At 61.3% G+C, this 21,566-nt stretch overlaps 5 protein-coding genes across 5 annotated transcripts; 2 read left to right on the forward strand and 3 right to left on the reverse strand.

Annotated features, from left to right (window-relative positions):
* Window positions 1-1,110: 1,110 nt before the first annotated feature.
* HRG_09902 (fungal zn(2)-Cys(6) binuclear cluster domain-containing protein) lies at window positions 1,111-2,584 on the forward strand (the record flags this gene model as incomplete). The annotated part of the gene is made up of 2 exons (XM_044868373.1): window positions 1,111-1,731; window positions 1,796-2,584. The coding sequence occupies 2 exons, from the start codon at window positions 1,111-1,113 to the stop codon at window positions 2,582-2,584; spliced, it is 1,410 nt and encodes a 469-aa protein (XP_044716370.1).
* A 5,866-nt stretch (window positions 2,585-8,450) lies between these two features.
* On the reverse strand, window positions 8,451-10,037 carry HRG_09903 (GAT domain-containing protein; the record flags this gene model as incomplete). Its single annotated transcript, XM_044868374.1, has 4 exons — window positions 8,451-9,293; window positions 9,348-9,755; window positions 9,817-9,851; window positions 9,950-10,037. The coding sequence occupies 4 exons, from the start codon at window positions 10,035-10,037 to the stop codon at window positions 8,451-8,453; spliced, it is 1,374 nt and encodes a 457-aa protein (XP_044716371.1).
* A 1,033-nt stretch (window positions 10,038-11,070) lies between these two features.
* Window positions 11,071-12,721, reverse strand: HRG_09904 (UBA-like domain-containing protein; the record flags this gene model as incomplete). The annotated part of the gene is made up of 2 exons (XM_044868375.1): window positions 11,071-12,483; window positions 12,533-12,721. 2 exons carry the CDS (start codon window positions 12,719-12,721, stop codon window positions 11,071-11,073), a joined length of 1,602 nt encoding a protein of 533 aa, XP_044716372.1.
* Window positions 12,722-14,211: 1,490 nt separating this feature from the next.
* On the forward strand, window positions 14,212-16,537 carry HRG_09905 (PAB-dependent poly(A)-specific ribonuclease subunit; the record flags this gene model as incomplete). Its single annotated transcript, XM_044868376.1, has 5 exons — window positions 14,212-14,281; window positions 14,350-14,470; window positions 14,677-14,810; window positions 14,873-14,970; window positions 15,017-16,537. 5 exons carry the CDS (start codon window positions 14,212-14,214, stop codon window positions 16,535-16,537), a joined length of 1,944 nt encoding a protein of 647 aa, XP_044716373.1.
* An 872-nt stretch (window positions 16,538-17,409) lies between these two features.
* HRG_09906 (LSM domain-containing protein) lies at window positions 17,410-17,974 on the reverse strand (the record flags this gene model as incomplete). Its single annotated transcript, XM_044868377.1, has 3 exons — window positions 17,410-17,543; window positions 17,634-17,705; window positions 17,785-17,974. The coding sequence occupies 3 exons, from the start codon at window positions 17,972-17,974 to the stop codon at window positions 17,410-17,412; spliced, it is 396 nt and encodes a 131-aa protein (XP_044716374.1).
* Window positions 17,975-21,566: the final 3,592 nt, after the last annotated feature.

Raw genomic sequence — 21,566 nt, forward strand, 5'->3', positions numbered from 1 at the left:
GCACACGTCCAGCGGGCAGTTACCTTAGTGGGTACCGCTGGTAGCTGCTGGCGCCGCTGCTACAGTGTCTCTGCGGCACCGGGGGGCGGGACCATCCACCAGGACGCTGCGTGCGAGACCGTACCGCTGGGTACCTGATTCATTCCGTCCAGCAGCCCGGGCCCAGAGGTAGCGGCCAAGTACTAGGCCGTCGCACCTCTGGTTGGCAGCCAGCCGGCCCCCCAAGCCCACTGGGCCCCCTGTGCTGGGCCGTTCCTCGGACGCTACAACCGCAAACCACACCACTGAAAAGAGGTGCCCGCCGTTCCGGTGGCCACCCAGAAAAGCTTCAATCGACACCCACAGCGGCGGCCCCCTCACACCCGAGCCTGTCCACCGCCCACCGCCCACCCCCTCCCCTGCACGCTGCCCTGCCCACCCCCCCCATTCTGGCAACTCCCCTCGGCGCCCCGACTCACACACCCCCTCCTCCCCTCCTCGGGGTACAGCGCAGTACTTGTACCTACCGAACCTTGCCTCTCGCTCGCTCTTTACCTCGCGGACCGCAACGAGTAACACACCCCCCCTCTGCCCAACCCAATCTTCCTTTCCTCTTCCACCGCATCTCCCCTCCTCCACCAGCCAAAACTCGGTTCGCGACATCGTCAACCACCTGGCCTTGCGGCGACCTCGGACCTTGGCCTTGTGCAAGCATACGCCCGCTGACCGACACCTACCAAGGACGCCTCTCCCCTCGTTGACTGCGCGCTCCTCTCCACCACTCTCGCGCGCCCCGCCGGCCTTACTCCCAACTCCGTCCTCGCCCCCGTCATCGAATCTCTCGCTCGCAAACGATCTCTCGACGGCCACGTCAGCTTTCCACCTCGACTCCCCTCTTCTCCGCCTACTTCTATACGCCAGAGGACAAGAGTCCGTCGCCCCGTCTGCGCAGCCCGTAAACGCCGAGGCTCCCCCGCCCGTCTGCGCCCGTCGCTCCCTCCAGACTACCAAATGCGCCCTCGCCGCCTGGCCACTGTCCAGTTTGAGTAGGAGCCCAACGTCAGACCTCACCCGCGGTCTGCTGTCCCCGTAACGTGCGGCCTTGCGCACCTTGGCGTCGACAGGCATAGCATGGCCGACGACCGACATCGACAGGACCGTCCCCAGCAGAATCGCCCCGAGGAAAAGCACCACCCGTCGTCATCCCGCCACCCGGCCGACGACCATCAAGCCGAAGGCCCTCGAGCCACCATGGCTACCACCGTCACTCTCCCCTCGATCCACGAGGCCCGCGCTGCTGCCGGCTACGGCTCGCAACCCCAAGCTCCCCAGCCGCCTCCTACGCCCGCCGCCCGTGGCTACCCCCACGACCCTCGCTTCGCCTCGCCGAGCGCCGTCAACGGCTACCCGCCTCCTACCGCCGGCGGCCAACCCCCCTCGACCTACCTGCCGCCTCTACAGACCAGCCCCTCCGACCCCCGCTCGCCGGGCTACCCGCCCCCCGACCAGCGCGGCGCCTACTACGACGACCGCCGGCCCTACCCCGAGCATCACCAGCCACAGCAGTACGCCGGCGAGGGCTACTACTACCGCGGCCCGCCCTCGGGGCCCGTCCCGCCGAATGGGTACCCGCGCCCACCCCAGGGTGCCTACCAGGAGTTTGCGCAGCCGGCCGGCAGTGCCGCCGCCATGGCCCAGGCTGCTCCGCGACAGCGAACATCGATTGCGTGCAGATATTGCAGGAAGCGCAAGGTATGTGTCACGCGCGTCTCTCCTCTCCAAGATAGCACGGGCCCGTCGCTAACTGGCTCTTCAGATCCGCTGCAGCGGCTACCAAAATACGCCGGGCGGCAAGTGTCAGAACTGTGCACGCATGAACCAGGAGTGCATCTTCCAGCCCGTCTCCTCATCGACCTCGACCGCCTTTATCCCCGTGTCCGCCGTCCCGGGCGGCGTGCCCCCGGGAACCCAGCTGTTCGGCGCATACGGCCAACCCCTGGCCCCGAGCCCCGTCACCGTCGCCCATCCCTATCCGCCGCAGCACCATGGCGGCCCCCCGCCGCCGGGAGGACCTCCGCCCAACTTTTACCCTCCGCAGCAGCAGCAACAGCAGCAGCAGCAGCCGCCGCCGCCGACGCAGTCTCCCACCGAGTCCTTCTCTTCCTACGGTGACGAGGCCTCGCAGGTGGCGGGCAGGAGGCGAAGGCGCACGCCCGAGGAGCGCGAGGAGGGCTACAGACTGCCTCCGCCGAGAGGAGGCGGCGCGCCCGAGGAGGAGCCCCGCCGCAGGTCGCCCGCCGAGTTCTCCAACAACAGCAGCCCCGGCGGCCTGGCGCACCTACCCTACCAGCCCCCCCGGCAGAGCCCTCGCAATGCTCCCGCGCTGCCCCAGCTGTCGGGACAAGGTGGGCGATCGCCGAGGGCGCAAAACGGGTCGAGCGGTGGGTCGACCCCCGCACGGCAGCAGGCGCCTCCCACCAGCCAGCCCCAGAGCCACTCCGTCATGAGTCTGAGCAACCTGGTGGAGAAAAACGACATCGATAGGACGATGATTGACCGCCTGAATCATTCCCGGGACAGCAAGAGCGCCAACGGCTCCCGCTGAGCTCGACTGGCCAGAGCAGCGACCCACGAGGGGTGTCGCGCGGACAGGAGGGGGAAGGCGTGTGTTGACTCTGCCGGACAGTTGGTCAATCGAGCTGTGCGCGCACGATTCTTGTGGCAAATCGAAAGGCCCTCGGCGGGATGCGTGCTTTCTCGTTGACGAGAGGACTGAGCATCTGATTGATTCCGAAATCCTTTCGGGAGGTCTTTTGAGCGGTACAGGACGGCGATACCAAGGTTAGAACAACTACCTGTTTGGCAACAAACAAAAATCGGGCGCGGATACTTTTGTTTTCTTGTTAATTCCCCACGCCGCCTTTTGATTTTCGCCCCTTTCGATTTTGGACCTTTTACTTTCCCACCCTATTTGCTCGATTTCGACTCGCCTGCCTTTTGCTCGATGCGTTTTGATGACGGGGTCACGGGCTCTGGTTCCGTCGACTTGGAGGCGAGGCGTAGGTCCCCCGCTCACAACGGCGGTGACGGTGTCGAGGGGGTTCTCTTCTGCGCAAGCAGGTACGGGACGACGAGCGTCTCGGCTTGATTGTGCTCGTGTCTTTTTTACTTTTCGACTTCCTTTCCTTGCCTTTGTTCGCGGAGAAGATGGATATGCCTCACGGCGCCAAACGAGTTTCGTTTTTCCATTCTACGGTTCCGAATCCACTTGTGCCTTTTCTCGTTGAATTGACGGCTGGCTGGAAGGGTCGAGGGCATGCATGGGATGGGCTGGATGGGCTGCGGTTTCTGGTTTTTTGGTCGGCTGCGGCCAGAAGAAGCGGTGGGCGTGAAGCCGGCTGCGTCGGCGCTGGTCAGGAGTTGGCCTGGGGGACGGGGGTTTGTCTAGCTTGGCTTGTCTTGGTAGCCGTATTCTCCATACAGCATGCCCAAAGTATCTGACGATGTGCCCGATGCGGTGTGCGGCTGGCTCTCCTGAAGTGACTTCCCCCTTGTTGTCCTCGCACGTCTGGCCCCCTTTCAAGGCCCTCGTGGCTTGACGTAGCGTCCGTCTTGTTTTTCTTTCTTTTTCCCGCCTGGCCATGTCGGCTGCCACTCGCTCAAGCTACGGCGCCATGAGGAGGGGATCAGCGCGCCGAGGAGAAGGACGGGCGAGTCCAATTCGGGGATGGCGTGTGTGTGAGTATGGTTTGCTGATCCAGTGGTACTATATATCCGTGTGGTATATGATCTATATTCATACGTCCAGGGATGGGGCATGGCGAGCTGGCAGGAGGGGCCCTCGCTGACACCGGAGACGAGATGGAGGGGGACAAGGTTTGACGGCTGATGGGAAGAGAGACAGGCGGAGAGAGGGAGGAGGGTGTGAGGGGGCGTGCGAGAGGCCTGGCTTGTAAGTGTGTGAGTGTGTACGCGTGGGCGGGATGAATCCCGGGGGAACGAAAGGGGGCACTGGCGGCGCCAAGGTTGGCTTGCGATCTTGATTCGGTTCTTTTCCTCGCTTCAGGGGAGGAGAGGTGAAGAATCCCTGGGGCCATCGGAGGGAATAGGCTTGGCGGAGCTGGTCCCATCTGTACGGAGAGCCTCACGGCCTACGCGAGGCGGAGAAATGGATGGACAGCTTGGGGGCTAGGGGCTTGGCGAAGGGGGGAGGGGGGGATACTAGCAGAGTGTAGGAGGAGAGGAGTCTTGTTTCTTCTATTTATCCCGGCCGGGCCTGGCTGTCTCGGCGCCGGACGGGACGGGGTTGACGCAAGGCCCGGCGACTGCGTATGGCCTTGTGTCGAAGACGGCAGACGAGGAGGATGGGGATTCAAGAATGGACGCGGATCAACGGCTCTCGGGGCGGCGGCCTCCTGTGGTGCGCCGGCAACGCTTAAGCGTGTGTGCGCGGCGAAAGCTTAATTAAAAAATGCTCCCTTTTCCCACACAGCCAGCCAACAACTGCTCTGTTGATATATGTGTATTTTTTGCTATATGTCTGTCGGTATATATAAACGCACCTCCCCTGGTCATCGAGCCGTACCGCATCCACGGCCGGGTCCATGTGCTGTTGGAACCTGGGCCCGGGATCGCTGGCTTGTGCATGGTTCCCGAGCAGTACTTGGCTGGCGCCGTGGAGTGTGGCGGAGGCTGCGGTCGCGGGCGTGTAGAGGCTACCGGGGATGGATCAAGGTTTTTATGCACCCGCGCCAATTAAAGACGCACACACATGGCGCGGCGGTCACATGAGTCCCCGCTGTACAAGAGGCCTTGTAGCTCGGCTACTAGGCGCACGCCGGTGGGGGGGGCGCTGAAGCCCGCGCGGAGAGGGCGACTTGCCCGCCCCTTTTGCGCTCGCGCTCGCTGCCAGGCTTTATCCGCATGTTGAGCCGCATGCCCGGTCCCTGCCTGCGTGTGTGTCCCTGCCTGCGTGTGTGTCCATGTCCGGCTGGCCGAGGTTGTGGAGGTGACGATGCGAATACGAAGGGCCTTTGGGCTCACCGGCTCTGATTACACGCCTTTTTTCATGGATTCATCTGAAATTTTGAATCGTGGTGGAATGCTCTTCTTACGTTCTTTCATATTCATATTTCATAAATCCATACCGCTGGAACCTGGAACCTGGAACCTGGAACCTGGGACCAGACCCGTACAACTCCAGAGCCCCCATCGCCAACTCGCCGCCCGCCGTACATGCACGGCAGGGTAGCCCCTGAAGCCGACCGGCCACCTGTTCTCGGTCTGCCAGTCCGCCGATGAAGCAAAGTCAGCCGTCGAGAAACTTGTCCTCCGTGGAGCATGCCAGTCGGCCCCTGCCCGTCCCGTGTCCCCATCTCCTCCTGCCCGGCCCGCGTCAAAGTGGCCTGTTTCCATCGACGTGGCGCCCCGGGGCCGTCGTCCTCCTTGTAGTCCTCGTGCTCAGCAAACCTGCCAGCTGCCGTGTCGTAGGGGGAGGGGAGGGGGGAGTGCTGGCTACACCGCCGTGTACGGGGAGACCAGGACGTGTCGAGATTTTCATAGCACCGGCTCGGCAGTATGTGCGTTGGATTCCTCGACAATCTCCCGCGGGCTGCTCTCCTGCTCAGAGTCCCATCCACCGAGGCCGAGGGTGATCTTGACCGCGTCAGGCGAGTAGTCTACCACCGCTGCGAGACGGTCGGGGAGGGAGAGCGTTGCTTCGGCGCCGCTAAAATAAAAACCTGGTTCTCATCCCGAGGGCGCTGTAGCGTAGAGTTCGCTCAGGGGGGGCGGAAACCGATGCAAGCGGGAGACGCTCGAGACGGGGCAACTCGGCGGCCCTGTCCTTCTCCAGCACTTGCCAGACTCTCTCGAACCCTTTGGACAACACGCCCGCCCTAGTGGCCTCTCCGGAGCACCATGTCGCTTGCCAAGTGGGAACCGTGCTGCAGAGGACACACCAAGGATCCAGATGCTCCGCCCATGCATCACGCACCCCGCGGGGCCCAGAGGCCACTAGGCCTGCAACAGGCCCCCCGACGCAGCGTCGAGACGGGACGGACGGGCTCGTGGTTGGCGCCGCCGTTTGCCTGTCTGTCTGTCTGTCTGTCTGACTGCCTTCCTCGGGAATGCATGTAGCTGCTAGCTGGAGCGGCGGCAGAGTGATGCCAATGCAGCGAGACTCCCTGCGTAATCCAAATATCAAACCAGGCATCTTTGGGGCGTCGGGGCGTCGTGCTTCTACGACACGCGCGGTGTTACTGGCCACCTTCGCCCGAGGATCCCGTCGAGCAGGAGAGCCGGAGAAGGCTGGGGGCGTCTTGACAAGTAGACCGAGGCCCCTGTCAGGGGGGAAGAGGGGGGGCCGCTGGAGCAGAGTTCCTGAGAATGGGAGGCAAGTAACTCCAGCCGGACGGGTTCTGTGCGTAGAGGCAGACGCTGGAAGACGCAACAGGCATCAAAGAGGGGTTCCGTTTGTATCCATGCTTCAGTAATTACCGTCACTCCGCAGCCATCGTGGCCCTGATTCCCTGACCCCCCTTTTCCACTGCCCCTCTCCTCTCTACCAGGCAGGCCAGGTCAAGCACGGTGAAGCAGGAGGCCGAGCTATTGAGGGCCTACATGTCCCGGTGATGCCAGCTCCCCCCCCTGGAGGCGGTAGAGCGTAACGGCGACTGCCATCTTCCCCCCCTTCCTCCACCACCACCACCGCTTTCTCAGCCTTCCAGTTGCTTCTTCGTTTCCCCTTCCGTCTTGCTCTTCCTGGCTCCCCCTTTCCAGGACTCTACTCCACTTACAGGGCGCAGGGCGATGCGGGCTGGATAAATCACGACGTGTACCCAGAAGGCGTGCAACAATGGAGGCAGAATCACATTAGCACCAACACCAGCATCTAGCCGACAATAGCTCGCAAGCATCGGCTTCGAGATAGGGAGCAAAGCAACCGGGCCCCCTTTGCCGTACAGGACAGTCACGACCAGGCGGAGACCTAGATCGTCAGGGGCAAATGCCACGGCCCTTCTGCTCGGCTGCAGCAGGTAAACCCGCACAGAGCAGCACCAGCAAAGTTTCACATACTCCTTAATCCTCTACCCGCTTTGCTCGTAACCGGCTCGACGCAGAGCAGCCGCCGGGACGGCGACGGGACGGGACGATGGCATGTGCCATTCCGCACACAAGTGCGGCCCAAGCAGCCAGCCCCCTGCCCCCGGTGCAGCGAAGCCTGCCAACCAGCTCCCGGCCTGCTCGCTCGCACAGCATCCGAAGCGGCAGTGTATGAATCCGGGGCTTCTGCACATACGTGAGAAGAGCAGGGGACGGATAGCCGACGAGAGGCGATGCAAGCAAACTTCACCGGTGCACAGGGCAAGGCTGGCCTGTTTACCCATGGTGGTTAAGCTCCCGCCTCTGGATAGCGGCGAGGAGAGCAGAGACGGGGCCGTAAGCTGCCTCCGAGCCGAGCGCAGAAAGCATGGCGAGACAGACATGATATTCAACCGACACAAGTATATCCAACAGCCATCGTGATAGCCCCCGAGTTGGAGGTCAACATGACCACAAGCGAGCCGCAGACGAGGTCAGGCCAAGATGCAAGACACGAGCCGCACCTCACCACACTGCTCGCATGATTCGTCTCCCTCTCGCGCGGGTGGCGTCCTGGAAACTCGCCTGCCACAAGCCCCCTCCCCCTTTGCATGCCGGGTACCACCTTGTACGAAGCAGGCAGCGCCGTATCCGCATCATCTATTCGTATGTGCCCTCGTCCCCCACTGTTATCCGCTCCGAGACCAGCAGCCGCCCTCTGTGCGAGGCGAGCATCCCATGCGTCTTGTACCACCGTCCAGAGCGCACTGAATGAGTATTCACATGTACTCTCTTGGCGAGTGGCGAGTACATACATGCTACGCACTGTGGGAATCGGCATGCCGGTGCTGCGTGCGTGTACGACGTGCATGCTCATGCTTCACGGCTCCCCGATGGCCCCGTGCGGACCTTCGGGCCTGCGCCGGGCCTCTCCGGACCCCGACCCGCCCGTCTCCCGGCCGAGCCGAGCCCGAGCCGATGACAAGCATGGAGTGGTACACAGACAGCTTCAAGGTCCACGAACCTCTTCCACGCTACCAGACGGGGACAGATAGTCAAGATGCATGCACACTCTGCCAGACAGTCGGCTAAGGCGCGACACCAACTTGCGTGATATTGAAATGCCTTGCGGTGCGCTCGCGCTATGGAATAGTCTTGCCCGCGGTCATTCCGCCGCACAGTGTCCCGCATCTGAAGTGACGCGCTCGTCTGCAAAATCAAAAGGGAATCGCGGCACATGGCTGCGAGGCTCACAGGTCGCCAAGGCCAGAGGAAAGCAACTCGGACAGCAGCAACAACAAAGGATCAGCGTCTTCTTCGACATGCCCGCGCTCGCACCCATCCTCACTAGAAACCCCACCCTGCCCCCATCTACGTCCGCAAGGCCGCTAGAACTTGGACACGGATCTTTTGCTCTTTGGAGTCGCTGCATATAGGTCGTCGTCGTCTTCGAGCCCCGGCGGAGGGGGAGGGGGCAGGGGAGGCTGAGGAGGCGGATGACGAGGTGCGCTGTTCGTCGCCTCCTTTTTGCTCGGGTTCTGGCCAACGTCATTGGAGCCGCCTGCTTGTCTGGCCGTGAAGGGATCCTCAAACGGATTCGCCGCCGTGTCGCCATCGCGTGCTCGCCCCTGACCAGGCCGAGGTGGTTTTGGCGGCGCCCCGTCCGGCGGGTTGTAGACCTCTGCTTGCTTGCCTTTGCCGTTTCCGCCCGAGGCAAAGAAGCCGCCGCCGGCGGCTCCCGATGCCATGGGCACTACCGTTTGCTGGTCCCGCGCCCGGTCCGATCCGCGAGGCACCGGCGGCGCGTCCTCCTCGCTCGGGCTGGCCGAGGGGCCCAGCTGTTTCCGCGCGCTGAGGACGGCGCGTTGATGCTGGTTGAGCGCCGTCTGCAGTTGCTCGTTGGTGTCGATGAGGCTCTCCATGGTGTCATTGTCGGGCGCCGGGTTCTCCGACGTCATGTAGCCCTGTATACTGCGCGACGCGCTCAGGCAGCGGTTGGCAAACTCCCGGATCAGGTCATTGTGCATCATCTCGGCCGGCGGCGTGTTCATGACGACCTGCTCCAGCAGCTTGGCCGAGGTCCGCGCCTCCTCGAGCCGGCTGGCCAGCTCGACGGCGTTGGGCAGCTGATTGTTGGAGTGGGACTTGGCAAAATAATTTTGCGAGCTGCTGTTGGACTGAAAAGCAGGGCTCCCAAAGGATGGCCGCGGTCCTAACGGGGGCATGCGGCCCTTGGCATTCAGGGTCAGCTTTCGAGTGAGCAGGACAGTGCCGCCGTGTCTTACTCCTTGGTCCTTGAGCGCCTTTTCTTTTTCCTTCTTCCACATCTGCACCATCACGCCGAGGTTGGGGTCGTCCACTTTGGTGTGCTCAAAGTCGTCGAGCGTTTCCATCATGAGCTGCCGCACACCGAGGTCCTTTGCGTTCTTGAGTAAGGACTTGGCCGTGTCGGCAAACTTGTCGTCGAGATTCCTTGTAAACGTCTCGCCAGGGTTGTCGGTCAATATGCGCACCAGCATGAGGGCGTTGTACTGCCACGAGGGCCGCGAGAAGTAGTCCTTGCCGAGGTACTTGCGGATGACGCGCGCGCACTCGGCCGCGGCCGCGGGCGACGACTCGGCTGCGTCGACAATGGGGGGGAGGAAGAGGACCTCGTCGCTTTGGGCATTGCCGCCAGACTCGCAAAACGCTTTCTGCAAGACTCGGGTCAGCGGGGCATAGGGAAGGGAGTGGCCGGGAGGGGCTGGCACGTACCACGCTGTTGTGGGCGGTGACTTCGGGGTTATCTGCTGGTGTCGCGGCCGAGGCCGACGGGACCTCAAGGACCTGGGAGCCGCCTGCGGCTTGTCAGTCACCGAGTTCCTGGCACATTGGCTTGGGGACTCACGGTTAGGAGAAGACGAGGCACTGCCGCCGGCTTTCCGCTTGATGCTTCCCAGCATCTTGTTCATGCTGAGCCCCTTCATGGCCTTCATGGTGGCGGGTATCTATCCGCACGACCGAGGACGTGGCGGACTTGTGCGACGCTCGGAGGAGCAAAGCAGCGGTTGAGGCGTCTCGACGGGCCCACGGCAAAGTACTGTCGTCGAGGAGCAGACCGTTGAGGCGCCGTGGAGGGGAGAGTGAAAACGAGGACCTTTGGGGCTCGGGATTCGCGGGATGGCGGGTTCTGGACAGCCGATAAAGACGACGCGGAGGGTTCGCGCTTCTCCTGTGTCGTGGTAGCAGCCGCCTCCGCAGTGGTGGTGGTTGTGCTGCGCAAGCAAAAGCAGGGGTCGTCGTGGATCCGCAACGTCCCCAAGCCGGCCCCCCGACCAGTCGGGCTCCACACGTGGGGCAACCGTCTGGATGATACAGTCGTGCGCGTGTCGTCGTCGGCGGGACGAGGAGAGTTTGCGAGAGACGGAGAGACGGACAGAAGCCAAATGAGGACGTCGTTGGGCGTGCGTGAGAGAGACGAGGAGAGAGAGGGAGAGAGAGGGAGGGAGAAAAGAGGCGCAGGGCAGGAAAAACCAGAGTCTCACCGGTCTTCCAGACGCTTTTGCGCACAGATGGATCTTGGCGCTGACGTTGCCCCTGGATTGTCGCTCGTCCGATGATGTCTTGTCGATGGGGTGGTTGGTTGACGATGATGGGCAGAAAGGAAAGTCGGTAACGAGGTGAGGCGTGCAGAAACGATACCGAGCAAGTACATGCCTCGTGTACGGTTTTATCTCGGCCGGCCAGGTACTTGCGTGTATCGGTGATGCCCTACGCTCCCTCACCTGCACAGCCTCACAGCTCTACGCAATCCTCCCCCCTTCGCATCCCGCAGGCGACTACGTATGCATCTTGGCCCGAGGCTCGTCGCCGCACATGACTAGCCGCCGCGGGTCCATCGAGTTCTCGAAGCTGTCATTTGTCAGGCTCGCACCCTGTTTCATCCGTCTACCTGGCCTCATCCCGAGACGCACACATCTGGGGGAGGCGTCGCCGTCAAGCATCAGATCCCTGTGCCTTGATGCATAATTACTCCCTGTCCTCCTCTTGCCCTGCTTCGCCCGGCTCGTCTGATTCAAGCGACATGCTCTCCACAATCAGGTTCCCCGACTTGCCAATCTTGTCCCCCATGGTGACCGTTGTGCTGGGCTCATAGACGACCCGCGGCAGCGTCGACACTATTCTGAACGTGTACAGGTGCTCGTACCCGTCTGGCCGGGCCTCCCCTGCCTGCTCCGGCGCCACGTCGAAGCACTCTACAAAGGCGTAAAGCTCTTCCATGGGTGCGTCGTGCGGGAAGCGCCGCACGATGCGTCCGGCTCCCGATTCCTCCGGCATCTTGAGGGCCACTCGCACCACCTTGTTGTCGCCCGCCGCCGGCTCCGCCGTGATCCTGGCCGCCCTCCACGACTTCCACTGCTGCCGCCGCTCCGCCACGTGCGCCGCTGCGTCCGCTTGTTCCTGTGCTCTCCTCTCGGCTTCCTCGGCCGCGGCAGCTGCCTCCCTCTTTTCTCGCGCGCGTTCCCTGTCAATGGCCAGGGATCTCTCGTACGCCGAGTCTTGCTCCGTCCGGATATTGCGGGACACCTCTTGCGCAGTTCGTTCGGCGCGCACGCCCTCAAGGTCGACGCCGTACTTTTCCATGGCGCCCTGAAGCTCCGACAAGTACGTCGCTGGAGGCATGGGACCCGTCAGGCGCTTGACGATGCCCATTCGCGTGCTGCCTTCCTTGGGCGTCAGGCAGACCAGAGCCGAGAAGGGGTACTTTGTGCAGTTGTACTCGGTCGCTGCTTGGTAGGCTTCCGAGTCCAGCACGTTGCCTCCCCAGAAGATAATGTTGTTTGCGGGGTTCTTGATGAATTCGACAATCTCGGGATTGAGGAGGGTGTCCCGGACAAAGGAGGACGTGTCGTCGTGCTCGGGCGACATGAGCAGGACCAGCAAGAACCTGAGCTCCTTCTTGGCCAGATCGTGCGCCTGCGCCAGCCCGCCCTCGAAGAACTGGACTTCGTTGGGCCCGTACTCTTCGTCGAACTCGCGCTTGAATCTCGCGGCCGTATCGCGGGGCAGGAGCATGCGGCGGCCCGTCGTAGTCGTCCAGCCCGTCGTGAGGGCCGGCGGGCGTATCGAGGCGGGGAGAAAGGACAGGACGTAGCAAAAGGTGCGGAACAGGGTCGAGGCAGCGCGCCAGCCCCAGCCAAAGGGCGTCAGCAAGAGGCCGACGAGCCACGGTGACCGGTGCGTGACGGGCTGTTGCGGAACGATTCGGGGGGCGGGGTCGGTTCGGTCTCTGCGCGAGGACGGCGACGGCCAGGCCGACGAGGCCATGAGGCTTTCTTGGAGGTTTTCGTGTCGGGCGGCCGTCTGTGGGGCCTGTTGAGCGGACATGGCCTCGGCCACCGGATCGGGCCCTTCGCCGTCAAAGAACTTGGCGATGGCTATCTGGAGCGCGGTGAGCAAGACGCAGGCAGCCAAGGGCCCGGGGTAATACCTGAACATTCCATTGCGAGCGCTGCAGCAGCGGCACGGCAGCGGCGGCGTCTTGGTTGGTGACCTGGATGTATTGCTCAAGAGCCTCTTGTTGGCTTGCGGACAGCTGTCCCTCGGCGTCGGCGTCTGCCATGTCGCCTACCCTCGGCTCCTCGGTGTAGCGCAGGGGAGTCGCAAGCTCTGTGGGCATACGCGGAGGCAGCAGTAAATCTGTCTTTTGGGGGGGCCGGAGGGGTTTTCAAGTGCCGAGGCGGCGGCCTGGCTTGTTGTGATGGCCGATGCTAAGCTGCTGGAGTCTGCAGATGGCTGTGGTGGCTTGAGTGGTGATGGAAGCAAGACAGCCAAGTACTTACACGTTACCACAGACGCACTGTACGGCCTTCCGTCCCCATTCGGTACTTGTTTGGCTGCAGGTGGCCCGTGCGCGCTCAGTAAAGGTGACGGAAGCCACCCAACAAATGGCGGGCAGATTCAACGCGATTTCCATAGACTGGATGCAAGCCGACGGCATATCGGAGGTTTCATCTCTTGTAGAAATTGCTTATAACGCACCTTTGCACTGATCCGACCGAGTGTTTTAAATACCTACGCATTCACCATCCATCTCCACCGGCGAGGCGACCCAACTCTCTAGACGAGCGCCGAGCGATGATGCTCTGCTCAAAAGCCTGTTCCTCGACCAGGTGCTCGTCTCCAGACTGAGCAATGCTTTTCTCAAACGGCTGCCGGACCCCGAAGGCTGCATGCAATGATACCAGTTCCTCCATGCTTTACAGGCAGTCTTGAGCTACGTACCCAGATCTATCGAGTCTCTGCTGCACCAAGATCTGCGGATACTGCGGGCGAAGCGGCCTAGAGAAGTACCTGGCAGGTACCTCCTCCCTGCTACTGGGAGTTTGGCAGAGCGCATCTCAGCATCGGCTAAGATGAGAGTTTTTGAGCACCAAAACATGTCTTTGACGCAATGTCTCTCATCATCATTCAAACAAAGACTGGCAGAGACATTTCCACGCAACGTCCCCCAAACTTTTAGCAGGCGTAGCCGCCGCTCCAGGCGGCCGGGTGCAAGCAAGGTTCCAGGTGCCTTTGGCGTACCGTAGCCTCCCTCACGCAGGCATCTTGGTAGGTATCGATCAGGCTCAGTTACTTGCCTGCACACCTCCGCAATGACCACCACCGAGTAACTCTCGGTCCACAGGTACTCGGTGGACCAGGGCCAGCGTCCTCTCCCCCTCTCCTCCGCCTTGTGGCCCCGAACTCGCGCCCCACCAACGCGAAACACCACCGGCGACGACGGATTATCACCAGCTGCATTCCGTTGCAGCCTCATCTCAGATTCCTCCATCGCCCGCATTCGCCCGCGCCGATCCCTTTCCGCGCTCCTCAACTGAGCCGCGCCCTCCCGCAGCTCTTGCGCGCCTGGCTCTCTTCTCCATGGGCGCGACGCCGAGGCGACCAATTGAGCCATGGCAGAGCCTTGCCGCACCAAGGTTCGTCTTTGCGCACCCGTCCACCGTCACGCACCGACCCGCCAGGGTTATGCCTCGACTTGCCGGTCGGGGACGAGGCTCTTGACTGGCGTGACGTTCCTGGATTGGTCGGGCTTGGAGGCTGACGCTCGTGCAGACGCTGTAGACCGGGTCCAGAGGACGGCGCTCTCCCTAGCATCGCTATTTGACAATGGCGACTTCGCGGTTCCCTCAGACCGATCTACGTCGTCAGGTCGGGTCTCCGAGGCCCAAGACGCGAGGTACGTCGCCCTCGTCACTCACGCCCGAGCCTGCCGTCTCGAGTCCGCTGACATTCAACCGCCGCCAGAAAACAAAGAAACGCTCTGCCGAAACGTCCTCATCTACGGGCATTGTCGTTACGAAGACCAGGGATGCACCTTTTCCCACGATCTAAACAAGAATAATAACAATGGAACCCAATCCGACATGTGAGTTCATCCTCGACTACGTGGCCTGGCAGCACGTTTTGGTTGGCGATATCCGTGCGCCCATGAGCCGTTCTAGCGGATAGCGGCATGCGCCATACGTGGCGTTGCGTTCGTGGCAGTCAAGTTGCGTATCCGCCATGGCCAAAGACGTGGTTTAATCGACGTCCGTCATCTGCGCTGCTGTATCGCTGACGTTTGATTCACAGGTCCAAAAGGGCTCTCAACGTCGAATCTCCGTCATTTACCCCTGCAAGCATCCAACCCCCCCCTCTGGTCAGAAAGGCCACCATCCCCACGCAAGCTGCGAGTGCGCCAGCTTTTACTCCTCGAGCCTTGGGCGGTATGCTTGCCACCAACACGCGCATATACTACGGCGCTCCCGTTTGCTGACTTGCGGTCCAGCCGGCGCCCCCGTCCTAGCTCCAGCAGACCCCGAAGCAGCGGTTTTCAACCCAGCTGCCATCCGCGAATTCACGCCGAGCTTTGATGTGAGCTCGCAGGTGAGATGCTGTTCTCGGCCCATGTGATCCTCGCTAAACCAGTCAGACTGGCGTAAATGGATCCGCGCAAGACGCCGCCGTACCCTATGACCCCTTCGCTATGGCGGCCGTCGGCCAAAGCCTACCCGCGGCCCCTTACAACCCTTATGCCGACGACCACGGCGCCATGGCCGGCAGCTCGTCCTTTTTCCAACCGCAGGGCGCCTTTACTACACCTCTCCAGCCGCTCCAGCACCACCTCTATGCCCCCGTTGGCCCGCACCGGGAGGATCTGATGCCGTACCACCGGATGACGCACGACTTTTTCCTCCCCGAGAAGATCCGAGAGGAGCTTCAGAAAAAGGCTGAAGCCTCACTGCAGATTATACCAAATTCCCAGCTACCCCAGCTGGACAACTACCACTCGCTCGTTGCTCTGGACACGACCCACAGGAAGAACGCAAACATTTTTGGCTATCCCAGCTGGGTCTACAAGGCAACCTCTTCCAAGACCGGACACCTGTATTGCCTCAGACGGCTCGAAGGCTTCCGGCTTACCAATGAACACGCCATCCGGTCCGTCAAGGAATGGAGGAAGATTGACAATGCCAACGTGGTGACGATACACGACGCCTTCACCGCCAGGGCGTTTGGGGACAGCTCCCTGATTTTCGTTCAAGATTATCACCCGATATCCAAGACGCTTGCCGAGGCTCACCTCACCCCAGGCGCCGGCGCCGGCAACCGATTCCAGCCAAAAGGGCCGATCCCCGAGCCGGTCCTGTGGGCCTACATCTCCCAGATCGCCAACGCGCTCAGGGCTATCCATTCCGTCAACCTAGCTGCACGGTGCATCGATGTGAGCAAAATCATCCTGACGGACAAGAACAGGATCCGGCTCAACGCGTGCTCGGTGCTCGACGTCGTCCAGTTTGATCTGCGGCGACCTGTGCACGAGCTGCAGCAAGAAGACTTTTTGCAGTTTGGCCGCACCATGCTGTGCCTCGCCGCGAGTACGCCGCCGGTGCAGCTCACCAACCTCAACGCATCGGTAGAGCAGATGAGCCGGTCATACTCAACGGAGCTGCGGGACACCATTGTCTGGCTTCTGACTCCCCAGCAAGCACCGACCCCAAAGACGATCGACGAGTTTGTCCGGGGCATCGCCGGCCACATTGTCGCCGCACTCGACCAGAGCCAACACAAGGCCGATGAGCTCAACGCGGGGCTCTTCCGGGAGCTGGAGAATGGCCGCATTGCACGTCTACTAATGAAGCTGGGCGCCGTCAACGAGCGTCACGAGTTTGACGGCGACCGAGCTTGGTCCGAGAATGGAGAGCGATACATGCTGAAGCTGTTCCGAGACTACGTCTTTCACCAGGTCGACAGCAATGGAAACCCGGTCCTGGATCTCGGGCACATGATTCGGTGCCTCAACCGCCTCGACGCGGGCACGGACGAGAGAATCTGCCTGACGAGCCGCGACGAGCAGACCAGCTTCCTCGTCAGCTATAAGGAGCTGAAGAAGCAGCTGGGCAATGCTTTTGGAGAGCTGCTCAAGGGGAGCAAGCAAGGGAGGGGCTTCTAGTCGGGCCCGGGTGCAGAGTCCGAGGAGGCAGGCGCATCCGGGTCGCAAACGGCCGGCACAAGTCAGGTTGAGAATTCCCCAGCCTTCCCCCTCTTAGCGGAGCCGGCGACGATTGACCCAGGTCCACTTTGCTGTCGGTGCCAGGTGGGATTTGCTGGAGGAGAGGGTGATGCGGCCACAAGAGTTGGCTACAAGAGGACGACTTGGATCCATGCACTCGACATGTCAACTGATGGTTTTGCTCTTCTCCCAAGGAGGTGCGAGGATGAGCATCAGACCGACTGTGGTAGGAGGTGGTGACATGGCAGGATGTGCCGCGCCGCCCTGCGCTTGCTAGATGTCACATTATCGGAAACGGCAGAGTTGAGTGTCAGAGATGGGGGGCCATGCGGAGAGAGGTCAGTTCGAGCATATCCATGCAGAGTCAGGCGAGCGAGCAAAGCGACAGGTGAGGAGAGTAGGCAGGAATCATTGGAATAGTAGCATATGTTCATGACGTGGCCAGCCCCTGATTCAGTGCCCCTGTCTGGTAGTTGAAGGCCGTCGATACTAGCAGATATGTGCAACCTGCCAGCTGTGTCGATTGCGCAACTGCGAGATGGCTCTGGTGCTAGTATACGGCAACAGGCCTGCGACGCAAAGATGGCCGCTGGTCGTCGTGGCAGCCCTCTGGCACTGCATGCACATGGTCATTCCATCTTATCCGCTCTGTGTACTTATTCCCCCATCCAGACAGAAAGCCTCGAGCTTCCCGCCTCTCCGAACAGGAGGGGGCGGGTCCAGGCGCGCATCGTGGCCGAGATATGGGGTGCACATGGCGCATCGGCGTCGGTTACTGGGTATCCAAATCCAACCCCGCCAAGGGGGTGACGTCAAGATGCCTCGTCGGGCTGCGCAAAGGGGTTGGCGATGGGCTCGCTGCCGTCAACGGGGGTGATGACGACGAGGAGGGTGCCGCGGGCGACGACGAGGCCGAGGGGTCGGGTGGATTCGTTTCCTTCGTCGTCTGCGGAGGGGCGTTAGCATCGTTATTTTGTTCGGCGGTTTTTCTTTTTGTCCAGTTTGGCCGTGCGTGCTTGGCTGGGAAGGAGCTCACCGCGGACTGTCTCCTGGACGTCGTCGAGGACAAGGTTCATGAGAGCGTCGTAGCCCTTGAGCGTGCCCTTGACTATTTGTCGGTTTTTTATCCGGTTAGCAAATGCGCTTGCGCGACCACGGTATATGACGATGGCTGCGCGCGCACTCACCTTCACGCCCGCCGTTGAACTTGACGTTGATCTGCTTGTCCATGTACTTTGCCAGGTCGAGAATGTTTTCCTTCTTGGGCCGCTCGCCCTTGTCGGCGGCAGCTCCCCCACGGCCGCCTGCTCCGCCCCGGCCACCGCGGACGCCGCCGCCGCCGCCGCGTCCACCTCGATACGTTGGTCTGTCGGACATTGGGGGCGTGGGCGCAGAGGGTAGATGGTGGTGATGGTTTGGGAGGAGGATTGTGTCGGCGGTGACGATGGGTGGATGAATGTCAGTCCTGCCTGTCATTGCGCCGGAGAAAGGACGGGACAAGCTCACAACTCTTATCGGCTTATCTTGACCTTGGCGGTGGAGGGGTAGTTGCCCTCTTCGGCCTGCGAACTGAGGAGAGGCTACGAAGTACCACGTACGCGGATAGACAGAGGCGTTGGACGTTTCTTTACTTCTTTTTCTCCTCCTCCTTTGTGCACAGACAGGGAACGGACAGCTAGATAGGTTTGTATGAGTGTCGATGGCCATTGATGGCCATTGAATGAGAGATGCTGATCAAACCCTCGATACATGTCGCAGTGGGTGAGTATGGGCTTCCCCCTTGACCAACCCCGTTGACTGGCTGGACATTGGGCGGGCAGTTTTGGCATTCAAGATGTATCAATCACCATCATGACTGGCTTCAACCTTGTCTAACACAACCCACCCGGCGTGTGCCTCGCTTCTCTCATCACATGAGTGGCGTTGTCCCAGGCACACACAATGTCTTGTGTAAGCGAGCCACTGGCAGAGCCAGCTACCCTGGACCACCCGTGTAATGCACGAGACGCCATCAACACTGGTGGGAAGTTTCTGCACCCCAACAGTACAGGGTCCTCGACCTCGATGCCACGACTGGCTGCCCGCCAGAACTTACCATTCCACGACCTCTGCTCCACCATCTGCTCGCAGCAAGAACCCACCACGGGGACTTCGCTGATTACCACGAAAGGTTGAACCACGACGATGCGCGACTGACGTGCTCATGTGGTCGACGAAAAGAACCAAAGCATCTCTTCTATTGCCGGAAGATCGCGCCGCGACATCGGATGAGGTTGGCACCCTCACCGAGCGCGGCGGTCAACCGAGCAATAGGCAGAGACTTCGACCAGTTCGTCAAGGTGGCGAAGGCAAGCTCGTTCTTTGGAACGATCTGCCCTCGCCACTAGGCGGCAGCAACCGCTTTCCTCCTTCCCTTCCCTTTGTTTGCACACACACCATTTTCTCTTACCCGACTCGGCCGGGCGGAGGGTGCTCTCGGAACCGGCCCTGTGAGGCCAAAACGAAAGACATGGCTGTCGCGCCTGAACGTCCCGCTGACGGGCAGCAGGCTGAGCAAAGAAGCGCCTTTGAGCCGATGAAATGCTGAATGGTGGATTGTTTACGTTCTGTGGAAGGGGCAGAAGACGCGGATTGGTACTCGTTTCGTTTCGCGTATTGTGGGCCTACTCCGCGATAGTAGACTTCCAGCAGCTCAGCACGTCCTGTGCCCCGTCTCGGGGACCTGAGCGACCTAAAGGTCGCTGGACGGAAAATACAATAATAATAATAATAATAATAATAATGACGCCATCAACACGAAGCCGTCGGCTCGCTTACGGCGATCTGCACGACATGCAAGGCCTTTTTTGCCTCGCTGTCACCTGACGCAGGAGCGCCGTCATTGCAACGTGGAATCGACGCAGGCCCATCGACAGTGGCGATGCCAAGAACGGCCAAGCTTCTTCTTTGTTGGACTGGCGTGTGCCGGGGAGAATGGAGAACAAAACAAGAGATAGTTATACATACAAGCGGATGCAGGCAGGCCAAGGAAGGCCAAGGAAATCTTCGGGCTTAGTGGGTCTCCGACTCCCCGTCCTCGGGATGCACTTCAAGCAGAGGATTGGTCCCATTGGGTACAGCACCGTCCTCGGGAGACTTCATCTCATCTCCGCCCCCCTTTCTCCTTTTCACCACCCGTTGCCCGACAACTGCACATGCCTCGCCACGGCCTCGCCACGACCGCCCCATCAAGTTCCGCCTCGTGTGGGTCCCCGTCGTCTAGGGCAGGGCGGGCCCGTCCGCCTCCCGCTCGGCTTAGCAATCCCCCGAGGCCACATGCGCCCCGGTCGGGACCTCGGGAGAGCTTGGGTAGCAAGCGTGTGGGCGATGTGATCCCTGTCTTGCCTTGTCTCGCAGCCGTCGACGTGGACGGACAACGGCGCGGTGGTGGCTGCTGACGGTCCAGGGAGGGAGGGGGGGGGGGGGGGGGTGAGAACTGAGAAGTGCCGGCCTTTGTGCTTCACTGCTTTCCGAGTTCTCGGCTTTTCCTAGGCCAAGTGTATGTATGGTATTTAGTTTACGTTTACAATCTAGTTACATGATGAGGAGCTCCGAGGGCCTTCTTCGTTGTATGCTTGATGCGTGCCCGGCAGCAGCAGGTCGACGCGCCGCTGCAGGCCTTCGGGATGGACACCTTGCCTGGCATGCTTCGACCCTCGTGCATATCCATCCTCGCCTACATACATCCAGCTCACGACTTCATCCTCGCCTGGTGCATATCCTTGCCCTTACCGCAACGCAGCCGTGCATGGCCCCTCCCCGTTGGACTCCCCGACGGGCTTCCCCCGCTGCACGAGGATTCAGCATGTATCTATTGCACGCAGCTGCTCTCTCTTACCATGCTGCAGGCACCACGGAATGCCTATTTCCCCATCAGCTGGGATAGGCTTCATGTTGCGAGGCCAGGCGCGGATCTTCACAGATCTGCACCCCCCCTCCCCCCGTTCGCCCCCCTTCTCCGGCCTATTGATAGACGTCCGCCTTCCCCCTCCACACACACATCCTGGATATTTGCCTCTTCCTCCTCATCCCCACCCCCTTGCCTGCTCCGCCCCTATGGTAACCCGTCCTAGTCGTCATCCTGAGACCGGTTCTCGACTGTGACGATGGCCATGGACTCCTGGCTTGGCCGTTGTTGGCGCTGGCGTCACCGCTCCCACTCCATGTCCCGTCCCGCCGCCTCTCCGTCTCGCCGCCCTCCCTCCTATTCGACGCTGCAGAAAATAGCGTGGCAAATAACATCTCCGGCCGAGACCACGGTCTAGACCGCACGTGGCCGGATGGATATCTCCTTGTCCGGGCGCCTCCCGCGTCCGGCCTCTGCGCCAGGCGGGCGATGCAAGTTGCGGTGCACACCTCTTCCCTACGAAGCGTCCCAAGTCCTCGCCGCCATCTCAACCCCCGGCCCTCGGCTCGTCTCTTTGGGGACCCACCCTTTCATCTTTTTGAATTTTGAGCCGTCCGCCATGCAGGGCCGACAGCTTCCCAACCCCCCAAGCCCGCCCGCCCCCCGGCGATCCCCTTTGGCGCGTACAAATGTAACTTTGTTGAATACCACACGTACGTATTTGTAGGCATATGCATACATATCACCGGCCTTTGCTCTTCCCACTCTCTCTCGCCTTCTGCTCTCTCTTCCTCCTCTCTCACCACTTCTCGAACGCCCGACTCCTTCCCTCCGACCTCGTCCTCCTTTGCGCGCGCCGTTCCGGACGAGTCCCTCGCCGCAAGAATCGCTCGTCCGGTCCGGAGAACCACCCCCGTCGCCTCACTGCGCGCTATTGCCTTTGTCCAGCTTGGGGTCCGGGCCGCGTTGCCGTCTGCCGTCGTCGATTTCGAACATACGAATCCACAAAACCGTTCTACTTGGAAGTCGACTGTTTTCCCAGCAAGACTGGGGCTGAAAGGGGCCCTCGTCGTCGCAGCAGAG

Source organism: Hirsutella rhossiliensis, assembly GCF_020360975.1.
Source record: "Hirsutella rhossiliensis strain HR02 chromosome Unknown scaffold00014, whole genome shotgun sequence".
NCBI classification, from domain to species: Eukaryota; Fungi; Ascomycota; class Sordariomycetes; order Hypocreales; family Ophiocordycipitaceae; genus Hirsutella; species Hirsutella rhossiliensis.